At 49.5% G+C, this 17,014-nt stretch overlaps 2 protein-coding genes across 2 annotated transcripts in view; one reads left to right on the top strand and one right to left on the bottom strand.

The window, feature by feature from the left end:
* CSMD2 (CUB and Sushi multiple domains 2) overlaps positions 1 to 4,086 on the top strand; it is a 621,951-nt gene extending 617,865 nt beyond the window's left edge. Inside the window, exons 70-71 of the mRNA XM_044913827.1 lie at positions 3,163 to 3,241; positions 3,994 to 4,086. Coding sequence (XP_044769762.1) covers positions 3,163 to 3,241; positions 3,994 to 4,086 — 172 coding nt within the window. The remainder of the gene's footprint in view (positions 1 to 3,162; positions 3,242 to 3,993) is intronic.
* An 836-nt stretch (positions 4,087 to 4,922) lies between these two features.
* Positions 4,923 to 16,463, bottom strand: ZSCAN20 (zinc finger and SCAN domain containing 20). Its single transcript, XM_021683675.2, has 7 exons — positions 16,047 to 16,463; positions 11,578 to 11,764; positions 11,044 to 11,120; positions 10,677 to 10,761; positions 8,627 to 9,313; positions 6,754 to 7,182; positions 4,923 to 6,178 (listed from the first exon to the last, which is right to left on the bottom strand). Exons 1-7 carry the CDS (start codon positions 16,461 to 16,463, stop codon positions 4,923 to 4,925), a joined length of 3,138 nt encoding a protein of 1,045 aa, XP_021539350.1.
* Between the last annotated feature and the right edge of the window lie 551 nt (positions 16,464 to 17,014).

Genomic DNA, 17,014 nt, shown 5'->3' with positions numbered 1-17,014 from the left:
GGAAAAAAGGTGCTACAGAGACGGTCGTGTTGATACGGATGTCGGGAGAGAGGCAGCAACCAGGAGCTGTGGGAAGATGTGACTGCACCCTGAACTCCTAGGAGCCACCTGAACCCCACTGTCCGGCCAGGCCTTCCCTGACCTCCTGCCACCTGTCACTGACCTCTAGGGGCGGCCAGGGGCCGGGGCTCAGCCTCAGTGTCTGCTAAGAAGAGGGGGCGAAAGGAGAGGTGGGATAAGGGAGATAAGGGGCTGCTTCCGGTGACTGGCGGTGACTGCAGGCAGGGGCCCCCGTCAGAAGGCTCCCGGTGCAGCCCACCGGACAATGCCCTTCCGAGGGAGACTGTGGCTGGGGCACTGAGTCTGCAGGAGGCGGGACAGGCGCGCCTCGCTGGAGCTTTGGGAAGGAGGCTTGTTTGCGGGCCAGAGCGGGTCCGCGATGTGTGTGCCCCATGGGGGGGCTGAGGCCAAAGACGGCTGCAGAGGGTCCTGGCGGGGGAGGTGGGGTTGGAGGAGCCAGGAGTCACTCAGGGAGGGCGGGTGGGCAGGAGACCGGCTCCGGGAAGGAGAGCCCAGGCCAGGAGACAGTCCTGAAGTCCTGGCCAAATACACGGCACTGCAAATGCAAATGGAACAGTGAGGGGGGCCGATGCGTCAGCAGCCCTGGGCCAGGAGCGCGGACGGCAGCCTGGGGAGGGGGGCCTGCACCACGGCCGCACCCACTCCAGACACCGCTGCGCTCAGCGCTTCGAAGCTTCGGCACCCCCCTCCACACAGGGTGCCACCCTTCTCCCCAAAGCGACTGAACACAAGCCCCTTTTCGCAGCCTGGAGGCGGAGAGCTATCCCCCACCGGGGGTCCCAGAACAGGATGAGGCAGGGGGAAGCCAGGGCCCCCAGAGGTCCTGACTGCCACATTTCTCAGCATGTGAGGACCCAAGCCGCCTTACACCCCTCCTCGCAGGAGGCTGAGGCGGCCATGACGGTGAGATCCCTGCTGGAGCCCAGGCCTAAAGAAGGTGGGCATCTAAATGCAGCCACAGCCCCCGTTCCCGGCGCTGACCCTCCGGCCTGCTGCCTCCGTGCAGTGAGAATCCTCTGAGTGTCTTCCGGTCACCCCAGAGGAGCCGATGCCCTTCTTGAGGGAGGGTACACAAGTCAAGTAAGGGGACACAGCTCACATGCGACACCCTGCCAGGGTCACATTCGCCGCTTCGGTTTCCCATCACCAGGGGCTGAGCAGTGCACACACAGGCTGAAGCCCAGGCTGCAGAGTGGATCTGCTTCCCAAGGGCAGACCCGCGTTAACGAAGCTCAGAATGTGCCAGACCCAGGCATCCATTTATTGGAGCAGCGAAGACCTGCTGGAGGATGTCTGGGTGCCCCCGCAAAGCAATGGGGCAGGACCCAGACACAGAAGCCAAGTGAACAAGAACTTCCTACAAAGGAAGGGTCGGTTATGCAGGGAGGAGGGTCCACCTGGGCCCCGTCTTCCCTCCTGGCCCACCCCGCCTGTGTTCTCAGGCTGAACCTGCTGTTGCAACAAAGGATCGAGGGGTAATGAACACCCAACTATTCACTGGAAGCGTGAGACACCAGCACACCTCCAAGAAGCGGGGTGCCGGTGACACGGGGGAGCGGACTCAACTTGGCTTCCACAGTGAAGGTTCCAGAAGACTTGGGACTATACTGAGAATTCAGGCATCAGCAGCTATGGAGAGTGTCCAAAAGATGACAGGAGTGTGCGGGGGGTGGTGGGAGTGGGGAGTGGTCTAGGGCTCCTTTGAGGAGAGTCTCACTCTCCCTTTGGTGCTTCTCAAGTTCTGCCCTAGGCCCAGTATTTCTAGGACTTGAACATACTCCCTTTCCTGTGGTTTAACTCCCAGGCACACAGGTGACTCGCTAGTCCTGAGCTGTCCCCTAGCTTCAAGCCATACATCCAAACGCCTGCTGCAGTGCCACTCAGATGTCCCTCAGGCACCCGAAGTTCAAAATGTCCCGAACTAACCTGGTCATCTTCTGCCCTCCTGCATCTCTTTGCGTTCCCAGCTCTGGTGACATGCTCAGCCCGTCACCCAAGGCATTCTAGCTTTCCTCTGCTGTCCCCAGTGCTGCTTCTGAAACCTCTCAAATCCATCTGTTCCCCTCCAAGGTACCCACTGCTCCAGTCCAGACCCTCACATTTAACTGGAATGTTGCAGTAGCGTCCCTACTGCAGCAGAGCCAAGTTCCGCTCAGACAATGCACATCCACGCCGCCCACGGCCTGACGTCCAAGCTCCACTCCGCCATGAATGAGGTCGGGAAGCTGCCCCGGTACCCTGCCATCTCAGCTCTCCCCACTGCTCACCTCTCCGTTTACACCCCAACAGTCCTAAGCTGCTCTGGCACCCGCCCACACCCTAAGCCATGCTCTCACACCACCATGCCTCTGCCTGAACTCCCTTCCCCTCAGCTCGCACGGCGCCCCGTGCCTCCTCTCGTTCCTGCAGATCTGCTGGTGCCAACCCAAGGCTCACCCCAACCCCGCCCCTCTGAGACCATGTGAGCCAGGAGAGGTAAACGGGGAAGGAGCTGACAGGCAGTGGCCCCGGGGATGCTGGTTATCGGGGAGCAGAGGAAGGGGTGGAGGACGGCTCTCACTCTGTGGGACTGCAGAGCACGCCACTGACTCCCTTGTGTGTGAGGAGAAACTGCCACGCTTCCCGTCACATCCACCATCTGATAGGTACTTCCCAAGCCCATGAAATAACTGGGGCCTGAGGGCCTCGCGGTATCACGGGCAGAGATGTCAGGACAGGGATTTTCCTTTAAGATCCTCTGGACTTCTCCCTCTCCCACTCCCCCTGCTTGTGTTCCCTCTCTCACTGTGTCTCTGTCAAATAAATAAATAAAATCTTTAAAAAAAAAAAAAAAAAGATCTTCTAGAAACCAAAGTCCGTGGTCAGTATTGTTAAACCCTCCTAAGGAGAAACTCTTGAAGGCCAAAGTATGCACATCAGCAAGCCATCCTGGTGAGACCTTCCGATTGGTGTGGAAACACTGGGCAGGCCTGGCACGAGCTGGCTCCGGATAAAATTGTGCCACGCACCTGGGATGCAGGGCAGTGTTCAAAGTCCTCTCAGTAGGGACGCGCCAACTCCTCCCCCCTCCCCTCTGCTCAGCTATCGCACGGCCATCAGGAACAAAGCTTCCACCAAGAGGAAAAGGGCCGGGGAGGCAAAAACACAGGCCCGGATTTCTGTAAGGTTTAACATTCAATCCAGCCCAGTCTAACTCGAGGAGGGCTGACTCCTTGAGAAAAGGGAAATTCTTAAACCCTATTTCCTTCGTGGAAGTGGTATCCCGTGGGAAGAGGTACAATGTGGCTGGCTGAGTGTTCTCCCCAGTCTCGACCCCCTGTATCTCTCACCCATATTGTTGCAAAGAAGGAAATCCACATCAAGTACTTTAATACTAGCTCAGCCTTGCTCCAAGCGTTGTCAATTCCGGTCATTCAGACCCTTTCATATTTAGGGATTCTCAATTGCCGTACTTGCTAAAAGGAGAATTCATAAAGGAATTTTAGTAGGAAACCTGGGCCACAGAGTGCTTTGGGGTCCCCGCACCTGAGTTGCCAGCGGAAGGGGATTCAGTACCATAGTTAGGAACACCTCAGGCTCCAGAGACAGACAGATCCGGTTAAAGTCTGCCTCTGCCATTTTCAGACATGCCACCCAAGCACATTACTTAGCTTTTCCAAGCCTCAGTTTTCTCCTCTGGGAAATGAGGAGATTAGTACCTTCTTCCCAGGGCTACCGTGAGGAGTGAGAGGATGTGTACAAAGCGCCTAGCACAGAGCCTGCCAAAGAGCAAATGCTCAATAAATACTGGCTACATTTGCTATTATTAATATTTAGCAATGACGTCGCTGATGTTCCTCCTCTTTGCTGAGGTCACGGTGGTCTGCTTCAAGCCAGATTCCCAGTCATGCCCTCTCTCCCCCATCTCAAAAGTTCTTCTGTATGGACATGCCCCAGCTGAAACCTGCCATCCTGAGAATTTGCCGCCGTGTGCCAATGGACCGCGTGGACCCGGTGACAGTGTAAAGGCAGAGTGAGGCCTGGAATCACTGCCTGGGGCCTTGGATTTACCTCTAGTCGCCCACGTTATCCGTCCGGCTCAAACACTGATAAAGTCCTCCCATGACAGCAAATGTAAAGACAGCCTGAGGACTGCATGGGGGATTTTTATAGGAGAAAAACAAATGACACTTAAGAAAAGTGCTTTCAAGGGCACCTGGGTGGCTCAGATGGTTAAGCGTCTGCCTTCGGCTCAGGTCATGATCCCAGGGTCCTGGGATCGAGTCCCACATCGGGCTCCCGGCTCAGTGGGGAGCCTGCTTCTCCCTCTGACCCTCTCCCCTCTCATGCTGTTTCTCTCTCGCTCGCTCTCTAAAAAATAAATAAAATCTTTAAAAAAAAAAAAAAAGAAAAGAAAAGTGCCTTCAAACCATAAGAGACAAACTGAGGGTTGCCGGAGGGGAGGTGGGGGATGGGGGCTGGGGTAACTGGGTGATGGGCGGGAAGGAGGGCACTTGATGGAATGAGCACTGGGTGTTATACGCAACTGATGAATCACTAAATTCCACCCCTGAAACAAACAATACGACATATGTTAACTAAATTGAATTTAAGTTAAAAATTAAAAATTAAAAAAATTTAAAAATTAAAAATTTTTAAAATTGAAAAAAAGTGCCTTCATATCTGGATCCTTAGCATTTGTAATTCACTTCCAAATAACCTGGATTATACCAAGATAGCTTCCCTGGGTATACACCAAGCTTAAAAACTGGGTAAGTTTCTAGCATACATCTTACGATCGGAGATTTAAATATACATTTTTCTCTTTTGCTGTTGTGGCGGGGGGGGGGGGGGGGCGTCTCCTATGATGCCTTCCCTCCCGCATGAGTTCTCCGGTGGGCACTGAAGTGGGAGCTATTGTTGAAGTCTTTCCCACACTCCATGCACTTGTAGGGTTTCTCCCCAGTGTGGATTCTCTGGTGAATAATCAGACTAGAGCTCTGGTTAAAACACTTCCCACACTCTCTGCACTTATAAGGCTTCTCTCCCGTGTGAATCCGCTGGTGAGTGATGAGGTTGGAACGATCACGGAAGAACTTCCCACACTCAAGGCATTTGTAGGGCTTCTCTCCCGTGTGCACTCTCTGGTGTGTGACGAGCTTAGAGCGCTCACTGAAGCTCTTCCCACAGTCCACACACTTGTACGGCTTCTCCCCCGTGTGGGTTCGCTGGTGGTTAGCCAGCGTGGAGCTCTTACTGAAGCTTTTCCCACATTCAGCACATTCATATGGTTTCTCTCCCGTATGGATTCTTTGGTGGCTAATGAGGGCAGAGCTCTTAGAGAAGGTTCTTCCACAGTCAGAACACTGGTAAAGCTTTTCCCCTGAGTTGGTGCTGTGTGGGCCAGAATTCAAGTTCTTACTGGCACTCTGAGGTTGTTCAAGAGATGGCTCTTCTGTAGAGTTCCTGCAGTGAGCACTGAAGGATGGGCTTGGGCCCAAGTTTTCCCCAGGCTCACTGCAATGGTCAGGATTGCCTCCCAAGTGGATTCTCTGATGTTTCAGGAGGTTTGAGCTCTGGTTGAAACTTTTCCAACATTCCCCACATTTATAGGGCTTTTCCCCTGTGTGGATTCTCTGGTGGGTGACAAGATTGGAGTGATCACTAAAGCTTTTCCCACATTCAAGGCATTTGTAGGGCTTCTCTCCAGTGTGGATTCTCTGATGGGTACTGAGGCTGGAGCGGTCACTAAAGTTTTTCCCACATTCAAGGCATTTGTAGGGCTTCTCACCTGTGTGGATCCGCTGGTGGGCGTTGAAGTGGGAGCTCCGATTGAAGCTCTTCACACATGTATCACACTTGTACGGTTTCTCTGCCAAGTACAGGCCTTGATGGTCAATAAGTTTTTCTAAGTCCTCTTCAGAAGAACATTCTTCCCACTGCTCCTGGGGGGTGTTTCCCCAGTGCCCTTCACCTTCACCTTCATTTTCACTGTCTTGCCCCCAGTCAGGAGGGTGGCAAACATCCTCTCTAGTACAATTTGATAAAGCTCCAGGCAAATCCTCAAAAATATCCTGCTCCAAAATCTGGTCTTCATCCTTATGCCTCATCTCAAACCCTAAAACAGACAGAAATGCAGTTTTTCTTCATTCATTAGTTAACATCTATTTATGGACCTTGTGTCTTGTGAATTTAACATGAATTTATAACACATATTTTCTGTTCACATCTTGTAATATGACTAACATGAAACTGATCAACTTTTGGTGCATATGTAAATTTCTGACCTGCAAAGCAGAAAGCGGAGCCTAGAACATGGTGACCTCACCAACGGAGTCATGAGGCCCAGGCCACACAGCCAGCTCATCAGTCTCTGGCCAACTCCCCCATCCCTCTACTCAATACTGAACACTTCCTTCTTCTAGCACATTCCAAATAGCCTGTGTCATGGGAAATTGAATAAACTCTGTAATTTCCCAGATAAATCCCAGTAAAATCAAGATCTTGATACTGCTTATCTCATTTGGGGGATTACACAAAGCTAGAGACTGAATTATCTAAGCAAATCACAACGCTTTTCCTTTTCACTTCCATTCTCCCTTATAGTTCAGAAACAAACAAGAAATGAGCTGGCCCCCTTGCTCTCCCTGCATGCTTCTGGATTTTGTGGGCGTCAAATTACTCCCAGCTTACCGGTGTCTGGGGTATTAGGGTGTGGGACTGGAGATTTGATGGCATCTTCATCTGCCATCTCATCCCAGGCCTGCTGGTCATCAGCCTCGGTACTGCTCTGCCCGGACCTAGGGAGAACTGCTGCCTCCCTGAGGGTTCCCATGGCTCTGACGGCCGTCCGCGCCCTCATCAGGGAGTCCAGCTCCTCATAGAAGGGGCACGTCCCTGGTGGGTGGCTGCTCTTGGCTTTCCGGTAGCTTCGAAGGAGGTTTTTGAATCTGTAGCGACACTGCTCCAGGGTCCGCAGGAAGCCCTGTGCACAGAGCCGCTCTGCGATGGCCCGGTACACCTGGCTGTTCTGGTGACAGGTGCGAAGCTTTTCAGAGAAAGGAGACTCACTGAGAATGGTCAGGAAGGCCTTGGTCTCCTCGTAGCCCCAGTGCACACCTGCTGTCAGGAGTGAAGAGTTCAGAACTGTGAGGCATAATGAGACGTGCCTTGGTCATCAGGGTTCAGGGTCCCCTGCCCCACCAAATGCCTAGAACACAGGCCCCTCAGAAATTTTCCTGGCACCCGGGGCCCCAGCAAAGACTATTCCCTTGCTTCTCAGAGGTATGCCACGGCCTCCCACCCCACCCCCTTCCAAGAGTTTCCATTAATTCTTGAGTCTTAGCTGAAGAGGACTCAGGTGGCCACATTATACCAGGTGACCCCACTCCTCTGGCTTCAATTGACTGGTGTGGGTTAAGGCCTCAAGCTGGGATCCAAGAGACTTTATGTCCATGCCATACACATCCTCTATTATTTTATGAACTTTTCTCTTAACAAACATGGTAACTGAGAATCCCTAGACATAAATGGACTTCAAACAGTCTTGCAATAGCATCCACGTGAGGATGCCCTTTCCTTTTGTGGAGGAATGAAAAGGAGGTGGTCTGTTCTCAGGTCCTCTGCAGGTAAATGATGCAGCCCAGGTGGGAAGCATGGTGGAGGGGAAAACCACATAAAACTGGAGGCAGAAGATCTGGGCTCTGATCCTGACTCTGCGCCTACCTCACTGCGTATCTTTAGACAAGACACTTCATCTCTTGGGCTTCCGTGTTTCCACTTGTACGGTGATTGGGTGTTTCCCAAATGTCACATGTTCAACTCTATACCACCATGATTTCTGTTACATATTAAATACCTCACTCAGTATCTTTCTTTATCTAAATTTACTGTCTGTGAAATCACCGGTTGATGTGCTCATTACACATTAAAATTAAAAGTTCACTCGTAACACAATAACCATCCCTATACTCTTAGTGACACACTCTGGCAAATACAGCTAACCCTTGAACAACGTGGGTTTGAACTGCACGGATCCACTAATACACAGATTTGGGTTTTTATATACAGTACAGTACTGTAAATGTATTTTCTCTTCCTTATGATTTTAATAACATTTTTTCTCTAGCTTACTTTATTTAAGAATACAGTATATAATACACATATAAAGTAAGTGTTATTTACGGTACTGGTAAGGCTTGTGGTCCACAATATGCGCTATTAGTAGTTAAATTTGGGGGGAGTCAAAAGTTATACATATATTTTCGACTGAGCAGAGGATCAGTATCCTAACCCTGCATTGTTCAAGGCTCACCTGATACTGAATTAGCTCTTCAAGGTTCCTTAAGGTTTTAAAAGTTTGCTTTTATAGCTAAAAAAACTCATTTTAGGAAACTGATCATAGGAGGCAAGAGTAGGAGTTTGGGGACAACCAAAGGAACTTAACACCTTACTCCAGTGGCATCAATCTAGACTTGCAATCCAGTCTATGCTCTGAAATCAGAGAGCAGAGGTTTGGCTGGCAGGAGAGTTGGAATCTGGATCCACGACACCCCCTTGTTCTTACCAATACGACTCTGGAACAGGGTTGGGCCCCCTGGAATCCTGGGCTCCTGGACAGATTCATCAGTGGCCAGGTCATCACCATTACAGTCTTCTGCTGTTTCCTCAGGCCCCCAGCCTCCTTCCTCCTGCTCATCCATCTCTGCATCGCTATCCCCCAGCCTGGGGAGTGCCATAGCCTCTCCTGGGCCATCTGTGGTTCTGATGGCCGTCCGGGCCCTCACCAGGGCCTCCAGCTCCTCATAGAAGGGGCAGGTCCCTGGTGGGTGGCTGCTCTTGGCTTTCCGGTAATTCCGTAAGAGGTTTTTGACCCTGTAGCGACACTGCTCCAGGGTCCGCAGGAAGCCCCGAGCCCTCAGCCGCTCTGCAATGGCCCGGTACACCTGGCGGTTCTGGTGACAAGTCCGAAGCTTTTCAGAGAAAGGAGACTCACTCAAAATTGCCAGAAAAGTCTTGGTCTCCTCGTAGCCCCAGTGCACACCCGACACCTTCATGTCCTCCGTGTCCCACTGGTATGGTTCCTCCCAGGCCTTTGAGTCTCTCCAGGCCAATGACTGAGCTGGTCTTATTGGCTCATTACCTGGGTTGTAACCTGCACTGTTCCTTTTTCCGGAATTTATAAAGCTTGGACGCCAAAATTCTGGTCCTTGCTCTCGCTGGCAGTTGATACTTGGTTTTGAAACTGGGGGAACTCAAACAAAAGAAAGAAGAGAAATGATTAAGTAGAAATGATACACTGAGCAGAGCATTTGTCCAAAGTGCCCCTGAAAGAGATCATTTCCCTGCATGAGGCTAATGAGAAATTCCCATGCCAATTCCCCATGTTAACTGACCTGTTTGCTTTCTTCACTTGCTTTCTTTGTTGTAGTTATGAGACATAACACAAAGAGTGAGTGTTACTGGTCCACAGATGGGCACCTGGCCTAAACTGGCCCAACCAGAATGAATTTAATGGTTGGAGAAAAGGTTTTCCTCTCTCTCACTCATTTGCTCTGTGTGTGTGCTTGTGTGTGTCTCTTGCTAGGAAACTTGTGAGCTCAACTGACATTGGCATCTATCTTTTGATTATAACACATGACACTCCAGTGGGAAGCAGACACTGAGGACGGCAGAGCAGAGAGAAAGAACCTAGGTCCACCATGACACTGCTGAGCCACTTTGCACTATGGTTGGAGCACCCCTTCCGCTGGACTTCCAAAAACGTGAGAAAATACATTTCCTTATTTTTTAAAACACTTAGCAGCTATGTGTAAAGGACTGCTGTCCCAACAGCTCCTAGCCCTAACAAAACAGGAAGCCTTTAATTAAAATAAATATTTGAAGAAAACTATATCAGAAGTAGCTGAGAGCTACAAGAAACTTTAGGCTTACTTGGTTCAGCATTTCCCAAAGTTTGCTGTGAACACTATCTTACCCAGATATCATGGTTTATGTAAAAAAGGAGTTCTACTGTCAGGAAAGGTGCCAACAAGCTTCCCGTGTCTCCCCTTAGCTCCCCTGAGGAGGCACACCTAGCACTGTCTTCCACTTTATCCCCTTCTCACGTCTAACCCCTCACACTGACCCCAGGCTCTGCAGGGAAATGGTTCGTTTTTGTTTGGCTCCCTGGAGATGCGCTACAGAGACAGGTGCAGGCCATGTGGGCTTCAAGTGCTTCGAGCCCTATGATGCTTACTTCTCACTGTGGTTTAGTACATCAGTCTCATGGGTTCAGCTCACTGGAGTCTGCCCCTGAGAGATGGACCCTGTTTGCTGCAGAAAGGACTGGGTTTCTGAGACAGCCTAGGACCGCCGTGGTCAATGTACTGAGGAAATGAGCCCCAAGAGGGCAGGCTCTTGGAAGCCAACCGCCAGCCTCTCTATGCAGGCAGACCCCACGCCCCCCACTCCATCCCTGCCACCAGAGCTGGCCACAGAGAGCATATCTTCTTCCTGTGTCTCAAGTGCCAGACTTCCTAGAGCCACAAGTCTTAAGGGAGCGACGAGACAATCTTCAGGAACTGAGTGTACCAGAAACCAGACAAGATCTTCCTGAGAGGGAACTATTTCCTTACCTAGGGGCACACCGTTCCCACACCCGTCTCCTGGGGGGTCCTTGCAGAACTCCTTCTCGGCGTGTTTGCCAGGGCCCAGGGCTTCCTGTGAGATGTACAAGACAAGGACAGCAATTGAAAACAGCCTGGGAACCCTAGCAGACCCCAGGAAAGGTCACGGACACAGGGAGACCATGTGTGAGACCAGCATCATAAGGAGCAGCATGACTGAGGAGAGGCCCAGCAGACCGGGGGCCGGGGGGCAGCGGCTAACGCCCTCCAACACATGCCCTTCTGCTGAGGGCAGGCCACAGAGAGAGGGGAGGGACGCAGGGGCACGGGCCCAGGAGAAGTCAGGACAGGAAAGAAAGGACAAACAGCAGCTTACCTGGGACTCGGCTGTCACCTCCCAATCTCCAACACTCCCCATCTTCGGGAGAGTAGGGACTCGGGGAGTGAGGACAGCTGAGGAGAAGAAAAAGTCCCTGAAACCCAAGCTCTGGTTCCCAAAAACCATCCCCTCCCAGGTCCAGGTTTCCAAGGGCCATGCTTGCATCAAGTTGAGACTGCCTGGCTAGCCAGGGCAGATTTCCCCCTTTTACTTCCCTTCTGGAGTGTCTGGTTCCGAAGCAGGCCTGAGAGAGGGCCGTGTGTAAGATGCCAGCTCAAACCCCTATGATCACCACCTGGCCCCAAGCCGACCTGAATGTGCTGCGTGACTCAGCTCAGTGGGGCGTGCCAGCATCGCTCGGAGCTTCCTCTTCTTGCACGATGCTCACCTGCCTTACCTCACAGCGTGGCCATCAGACACTATTCTACCCCTTGCCTTGAATTCCTCACATCCCTCCTCCCCGTGCGCCCTTCCTTACCCACTCTAACTGTCTCCTCTCTTCCCTCCTTTTCCCTGATCCTTGGTACTCACCACTCTCTTTCAAGGGCTGTGGCACCATCTTGGTGTCGAGATGCTTGGGAAGGTCAGGGCATGAATTCTTCACCCACTGCTTCTGGCACTGTGCCTCGGGCCAGTGATTCGCTGGCTGCAGCTGACAACGCTGAGATTCTTGCATTGCCTTTAAAGACCTGGTCTCTTCTGCACACAAGTCCAGTTCCTACACACAGACAGTCAAAATTCCCAATCATCAGTTCAATAAGACCAATTTTGCTAGGGCAGGGAATTCTCTTTTGAGTACAGCTGTGGTCCAGAAGTTCACAGGCCCATTTTAAGATCCAAAGATGACTCAAAGTATGACAACAAAGCCATGAGACCGACGTGAGTAAAGAGACCAGCATTGATATCACCAAATGGCTACTGTTTTGTTCAACAAAGGGAGGCTAAGCAAGTGTCTCAACGAGGCTGCTACTGTTCCAGACATTTTTGAATCATAAAGAGATAAATCATGTAACATGATCTTATGACATTAAAACATAATCTCTAGACATCACAAACAGGCCGTTTCATTTTTAAGATATCAAAAAAAGATAAAAGTTAACCAGGTATCTGTCAAAAGATAAAAACAGATATAACAATAACTTTAAATATAATTGCTCTAAATATTCCTGCTGCGAGGCAAGGAAAATTCAAAAATAAATATAAGAGAAAGGAGAGGCAAACAACTACAGATGGAATTTTAAAATGGAATAAAAGTATGTGCTGTTTGAGAGAGGTCCATCTACTCTTAAAACAGAAGGAGAAGCAGAGAGGAGGCACTGTAATTCAAAAGGAAAACAGAAGTGGTAATTTCGACTTCAATGCAGAAGTTCAGGCAGAAAAGCCCTCAGAGACAGAGAGCACATATATAAAATAAGAAGGAATAATCAGTTAAGAGAGGACAGTACCCAACTCAGCATTATCAGTCATAAAGCTCATTTCTTATCCGTCTGTTGGTTCCAAATTCAGAGATGGAGGTGGAGATGTTATTTCCCCGCCCTAAAACCCCAACAATGTAACAACCTCATTGCCTTACAGAAACTTTAAGAAATGTGTTTCAATGTTTTCCCTCGGTATTTTCAATACTCAGGTGGTTTCAAAAATAGAAACTATGAAGGTCTAGTTAGTGAAAACAGCCCATCCCATCTGCCCAGTGTCTTCCTTCTCCCCACTCCTCCCCACAGGAAACCAGTGTTCTGCATCCTCTCGGTTTCTGTATATATAAGCATCTATGAATACAGACTCTTACTTCTTCCCTATTTTTATATAAAACATAGCAATTATATACATTGCTCTGAACCTTATTTTTTGATTCAAAATAATAACATCCACCTTCATCGACTTACAGAGTTTGTGAAACCTATAACTCCAAAAATCTTTTGGCTGATCTGAAAACTCCAATCTTCTCCCCAAAACGGGGATGTTTATCCTTAAGATATATAGGAATGGGCCATAAGCATAAAGAGCCATTCCAGATGAGGCCATCCACCAATGTCCTGTGTGGTTCACAGGGAGAAAACATCTGCTTCCAACCTTCTTCCATGGTTGTTTAAGGAAAAAACAAATCAACCTCTCTTTGTTATAGCTATAATCTTACCATCCGCAGAGAAATTGTGTGACTAGACTCCATAACAACCCTCACTCCCAGCCCGAGCTCCTCCAACTACTGCCACACCTAAGCAAAGATTCTGATTCCACGGATGGCAATTGTAGACACAGAAAGGAGATTCAACAAGGAGAAGGAAAGAATCAACAGAATACTAGTTGGGGTATGGATGAATAAAGAATCCACCAAAAATGCCTGTGCACCACACAAAAGCCTACACATGGATGTTTACACAAAAGCCTACACATGGATGTTTATAGCAGTTTTACTCCTAATTGCCAAAACTTGGAAGCACCCAAGATGTCCTTCAGTGGGTGAATAAACTGCAGTACATCCAGATGATGGAATATTACTGTGCTAAAAAGAAATGAGTTATCAGGCCATGAAGACACATGGAGGAACTTTAAATGCATTACTCAGTGAAAGAAGCCAATCTGAAAAGGCCACATACATCCTGTATGATTCCAACTATGTGACACCTTGGAAGAGGCAAAACTATGAAGACAGTAAAAAGATCAGTGGTTGCTAGGGGTTTGGGGAAGGGAAGGATAAATATGCAGAGCACAGAGGATTTTTAGGGCAGTGAAACTACCTTGTATGATACTATAATGGTGGATACATGTTGTTATACATTTATCAAAATCCACACAATGTACAACCCCAAGAGTGACATCCAATGTAAACTAGGGACTTTGGGTGATAATGACAAGTCCATGTAAGTTTACCGATCATGACAGGTGCGCCACTCTGGTGGGGAATGATGTGCATGTGGGCTGGGGGGGACAGGGGGCATGTGAGAAATCTGGGCACTTTCTGCTCAGTTTGGCTGTGAACCTAAAACTGCTCTAAGAAATAAAGTCTATTTTTTTTTTTAAATGCCTGTGCACCTGATGGGGAGAGAGGTTCTGGAAGAGGTGACGACAGAATCAAGAAGCCAAAACCCACCCAATAGCAGAGCTGAAAGATCTCTTTAAGGAAAACATCTTGGACATTTAGCCCAGCAGCACCGCCTTTTCCAGGCAGTTCTCTCTGAGGAATCTAGTTAGCTGGTTAAGTCTTGGAAAATTTTCACTTGCAGAAAATGTAACTGAGTCAGGTATCCTGCAATGTAATCACAAGCTGTTAACATCTGTGGGGGCAGGGAGCTCCTCTGCTACTTATCCATTTGCTTGGCCATTTGTGAGCACTCAAGAGCAGGAAGAAAGTTAAAAAATAAAAATAAAAGTCACAGAAGATAATACATCATAGAGAAGTTCCATTACCTTATCTTTTTTTTTTTTTTTCTAATTTTAGAAGCAGTTCAACCTCGCCTCAGCTCATAGGGGTATAATTTGAGAACTCTTGGTCTAATCCAACCCTCTCATTTTACAGATAAAGAGTCATAAAGACCCTGATTTAAATTGATTCTCATCTCTGAGTCTCAAGGTCTTCATCTTCCAGCTCTGAAGTCCTAAGACTTCCATTTGTTTTTTCACTGCTATTTAAGATGAATAGCTGCTTTCTTTACAAGAAATAATATGGGAGGGTGGGCTGGCATATTCAAATAAAGTACACTCTCTCATACTTAGTTCTGTAACTTCAAATAGGACACTTGCTGTGTCTTCAGTTTGTAAAGGAATCCAAAAAGCCAACCCACAGACCACAAACCTTTCTTCCCCTGATCTCACATCTGTCCAGAGCTTTACCTTTTACAGAAAACCCCTGCCATTTGCAAGGGATGTTCTCAAACCTATAATTTCCCCCAACAAAATGTGATTAACTATAACATCAAAAAACTACTGACCACATAACAAGGGGAAGCAACAGGGTTATGCTGAGGTGAAGGTTCTGGGCGGCTGGCTCAGCCTGGAGCCAGCTCAAGGACTTTGCTCTACATATGCCAGCTCCAAAAGCAGGATTCAAAAAAAAAAATGGTGCCACAGAAAAATTATCAATGACATCATGGGCCTTCAGTCTCTTGCAAACTGTTGAAACTGTGAATGTTAAATCCACGATGCCTTCACTTCCCTCATCTCGGCTCTACCACTTACTTATATAAATCTAGACAAGTTCCTTACCTCTTTGAGCCTCTACTCACACAGCTGAAAAATGGTGGCAGAACAGCACCTACCTTCTTGGGCTGCTGTGTTGATGAGATGAGCAATACATGTAGAAAGCTGAGAATGGTGTCTGACACACAGTGAGTGTTCAGGAAATGTCAGTTACTAACCCATTTGAGCCTCATACCTCAGAGGTATTTTAGTTCCCATGGTTTGGCAGATGAGGCATCTGTCATGTCATAGAAAGAACATCGAACTTGGAACCTGAGCATCTACGTTTAGGCTCTGGTTCTTACTGAGCTCTGCAAGCCACCTGAGTTTGGGGGCCTTAGTTTAATCTACACAATGAGGATGATGATGCTACGTCTGTCCACCCAGATTTCTGCTATAAGCACCCAAAGATTTCATCACATGTGAATCATAATACAAATCATGCACACTGTGAATACGGTCCCAGGAGGCAATCTGGGCAGTGGTTCTGAACGTGGCCTTCAGCATCAGGCTGCCTGAACATGCTCTGTTGTCTGGGGCTGTGTGACCTCAAGCCAACCACCTAGCTGTCCTCTGCCTCAGTTTCCTCATTGGTAAAATCAGGGTAACAGTACTGATCTCATTAAACCTTTGACAGGATTAGATGAGTTAATCATGGAAAGCACTGAGAACAGTATCAGCTTTACAGCAGTGCTCAGTAAATGTCAGCCAGTCAATAACAACAACAATCACGATTATTACCGCTGTGGTTTCGGCAGTTATTAAGCTAGTCACAGCCCCGCCGCCTTGCCTGACCCGCTCCTTGAAGGACAGACTGTTTGCCTCACCCTCTGGCCTGCAGCCCGGACTTCTCGGTGCCAATCCTCCACCAGGGCCACTGCCTCCTCGCCACTCTCAGGGTGGCGTGCCTGCACCCAGGCCTGGACCTCCCTGGGTAAGATAGTCAGGAACTGCTCCAGCACCAGCAGCTCCAGGATCTGCTCTTTGAGGCGGATCTCCGGCCGCAGCCAGTGACAGCAGAGAGCCCAGAGCTGGCTGAAGGCTTCATGCGGTCCCGCCGCATCCCTGTACCGGAACTGCCTGAAGCGCTGGCGGGAGGCCTCGGGGCCAGGGACGGGGTCACGGTTCTCCTCCCGGAGTTTGGATTCTGATCTCCACGAGTCCCCCTCCAATTTCACAATCAGGAGTTCTTCAGGCTCCGGTCGGGGAGAGGCCTGGGTCTGGGGTTCTAGGGCCACGGCCATGGTTGGTCCTGGATACCTCGCTTCAGCTGGACTGTTCTTGTTTAACGTCTTCCTGCATCTAAGGCGTGTCCTTCAAGGGGCTCCTAGGAGAGGCAATGCTCCCCAAGGCTCTGAAGGCAGAGAAACAAGGGACAGTGTAAGAGGACCCCCGTACCTTCCACTGCCTTTGCCTGGGGCAGGGGTGCTAAGAGAGGAATATGCATAAGCGGGCACCCACGCCAGCAGGCAGCATGCCTTGGAGGACAGCACAGTACGAAGTCCTCTGGGATGTGCCAGAACACTGTATTCTGGCATCAAGGCTTTCATCATTAAGCATGCCTGCCTTCCTCTACGCATGCCCAAAGTCTGACCTTTCCTCAAGGTGGGTTCCAAATGTCACCCCCTCCATAAGGCCTTGTTTCCCAGGCTTCAACTTTCCCCTAAGGGTGCTCTCCTCACAAAATCCTTTCACTCCATACCCCCTCTTGGTCAACCCATCCATTTGGCATTTTTCACCATCTCAAAACTGATGACTCCCAAAACTCCCACCAGGACCTGCCACCAGACCTCCA

This window comes from Neomonachus schauinslandi, chromosome 4, assembly GCF_002201575.2.
Source record: "Neomonachus schauinslandi chromosome 4, ASM220157v2, whole genome shotgun sequence".
Taxonomy (NCBI): Eukaryota; Metazoa; Chordata; class Mammalia; order Carnivora; family Phocidae; genus Neomonachus; species Neomonachus schauinslandi.
The sequence above is the reverse complement of the archived record's forward strand: the minus strand, read 5'-3'. Positions and strand labels throughout refer to the sequence as shown.

Bases quoted from the DNA above. Each gene is read 5' to 3' on its own strand.
- ZSCAN20 (XM_021683675.2), bottom strand. From the start codon at position 16,463: ATGGCCGTGGCCCTAGAACCCCAGACCCAGGCCTCTCCCCGACCGGAG. The intron at 9,314-10,676 runs GTAAGGAAATAG...CTTTTGTTTGAG, and splicing joins TGGGAACGGTGTGCCCCTAG to TTCCCCCAGTTTCAAAACCA. The intron at 6,179-6,753 runs GTAAGCTGGGAG...TGTCTGTTTTAG, and splicing joins CCCTAATACCCCAGACACCG to GGTTTGAGATGAGGCATAAG.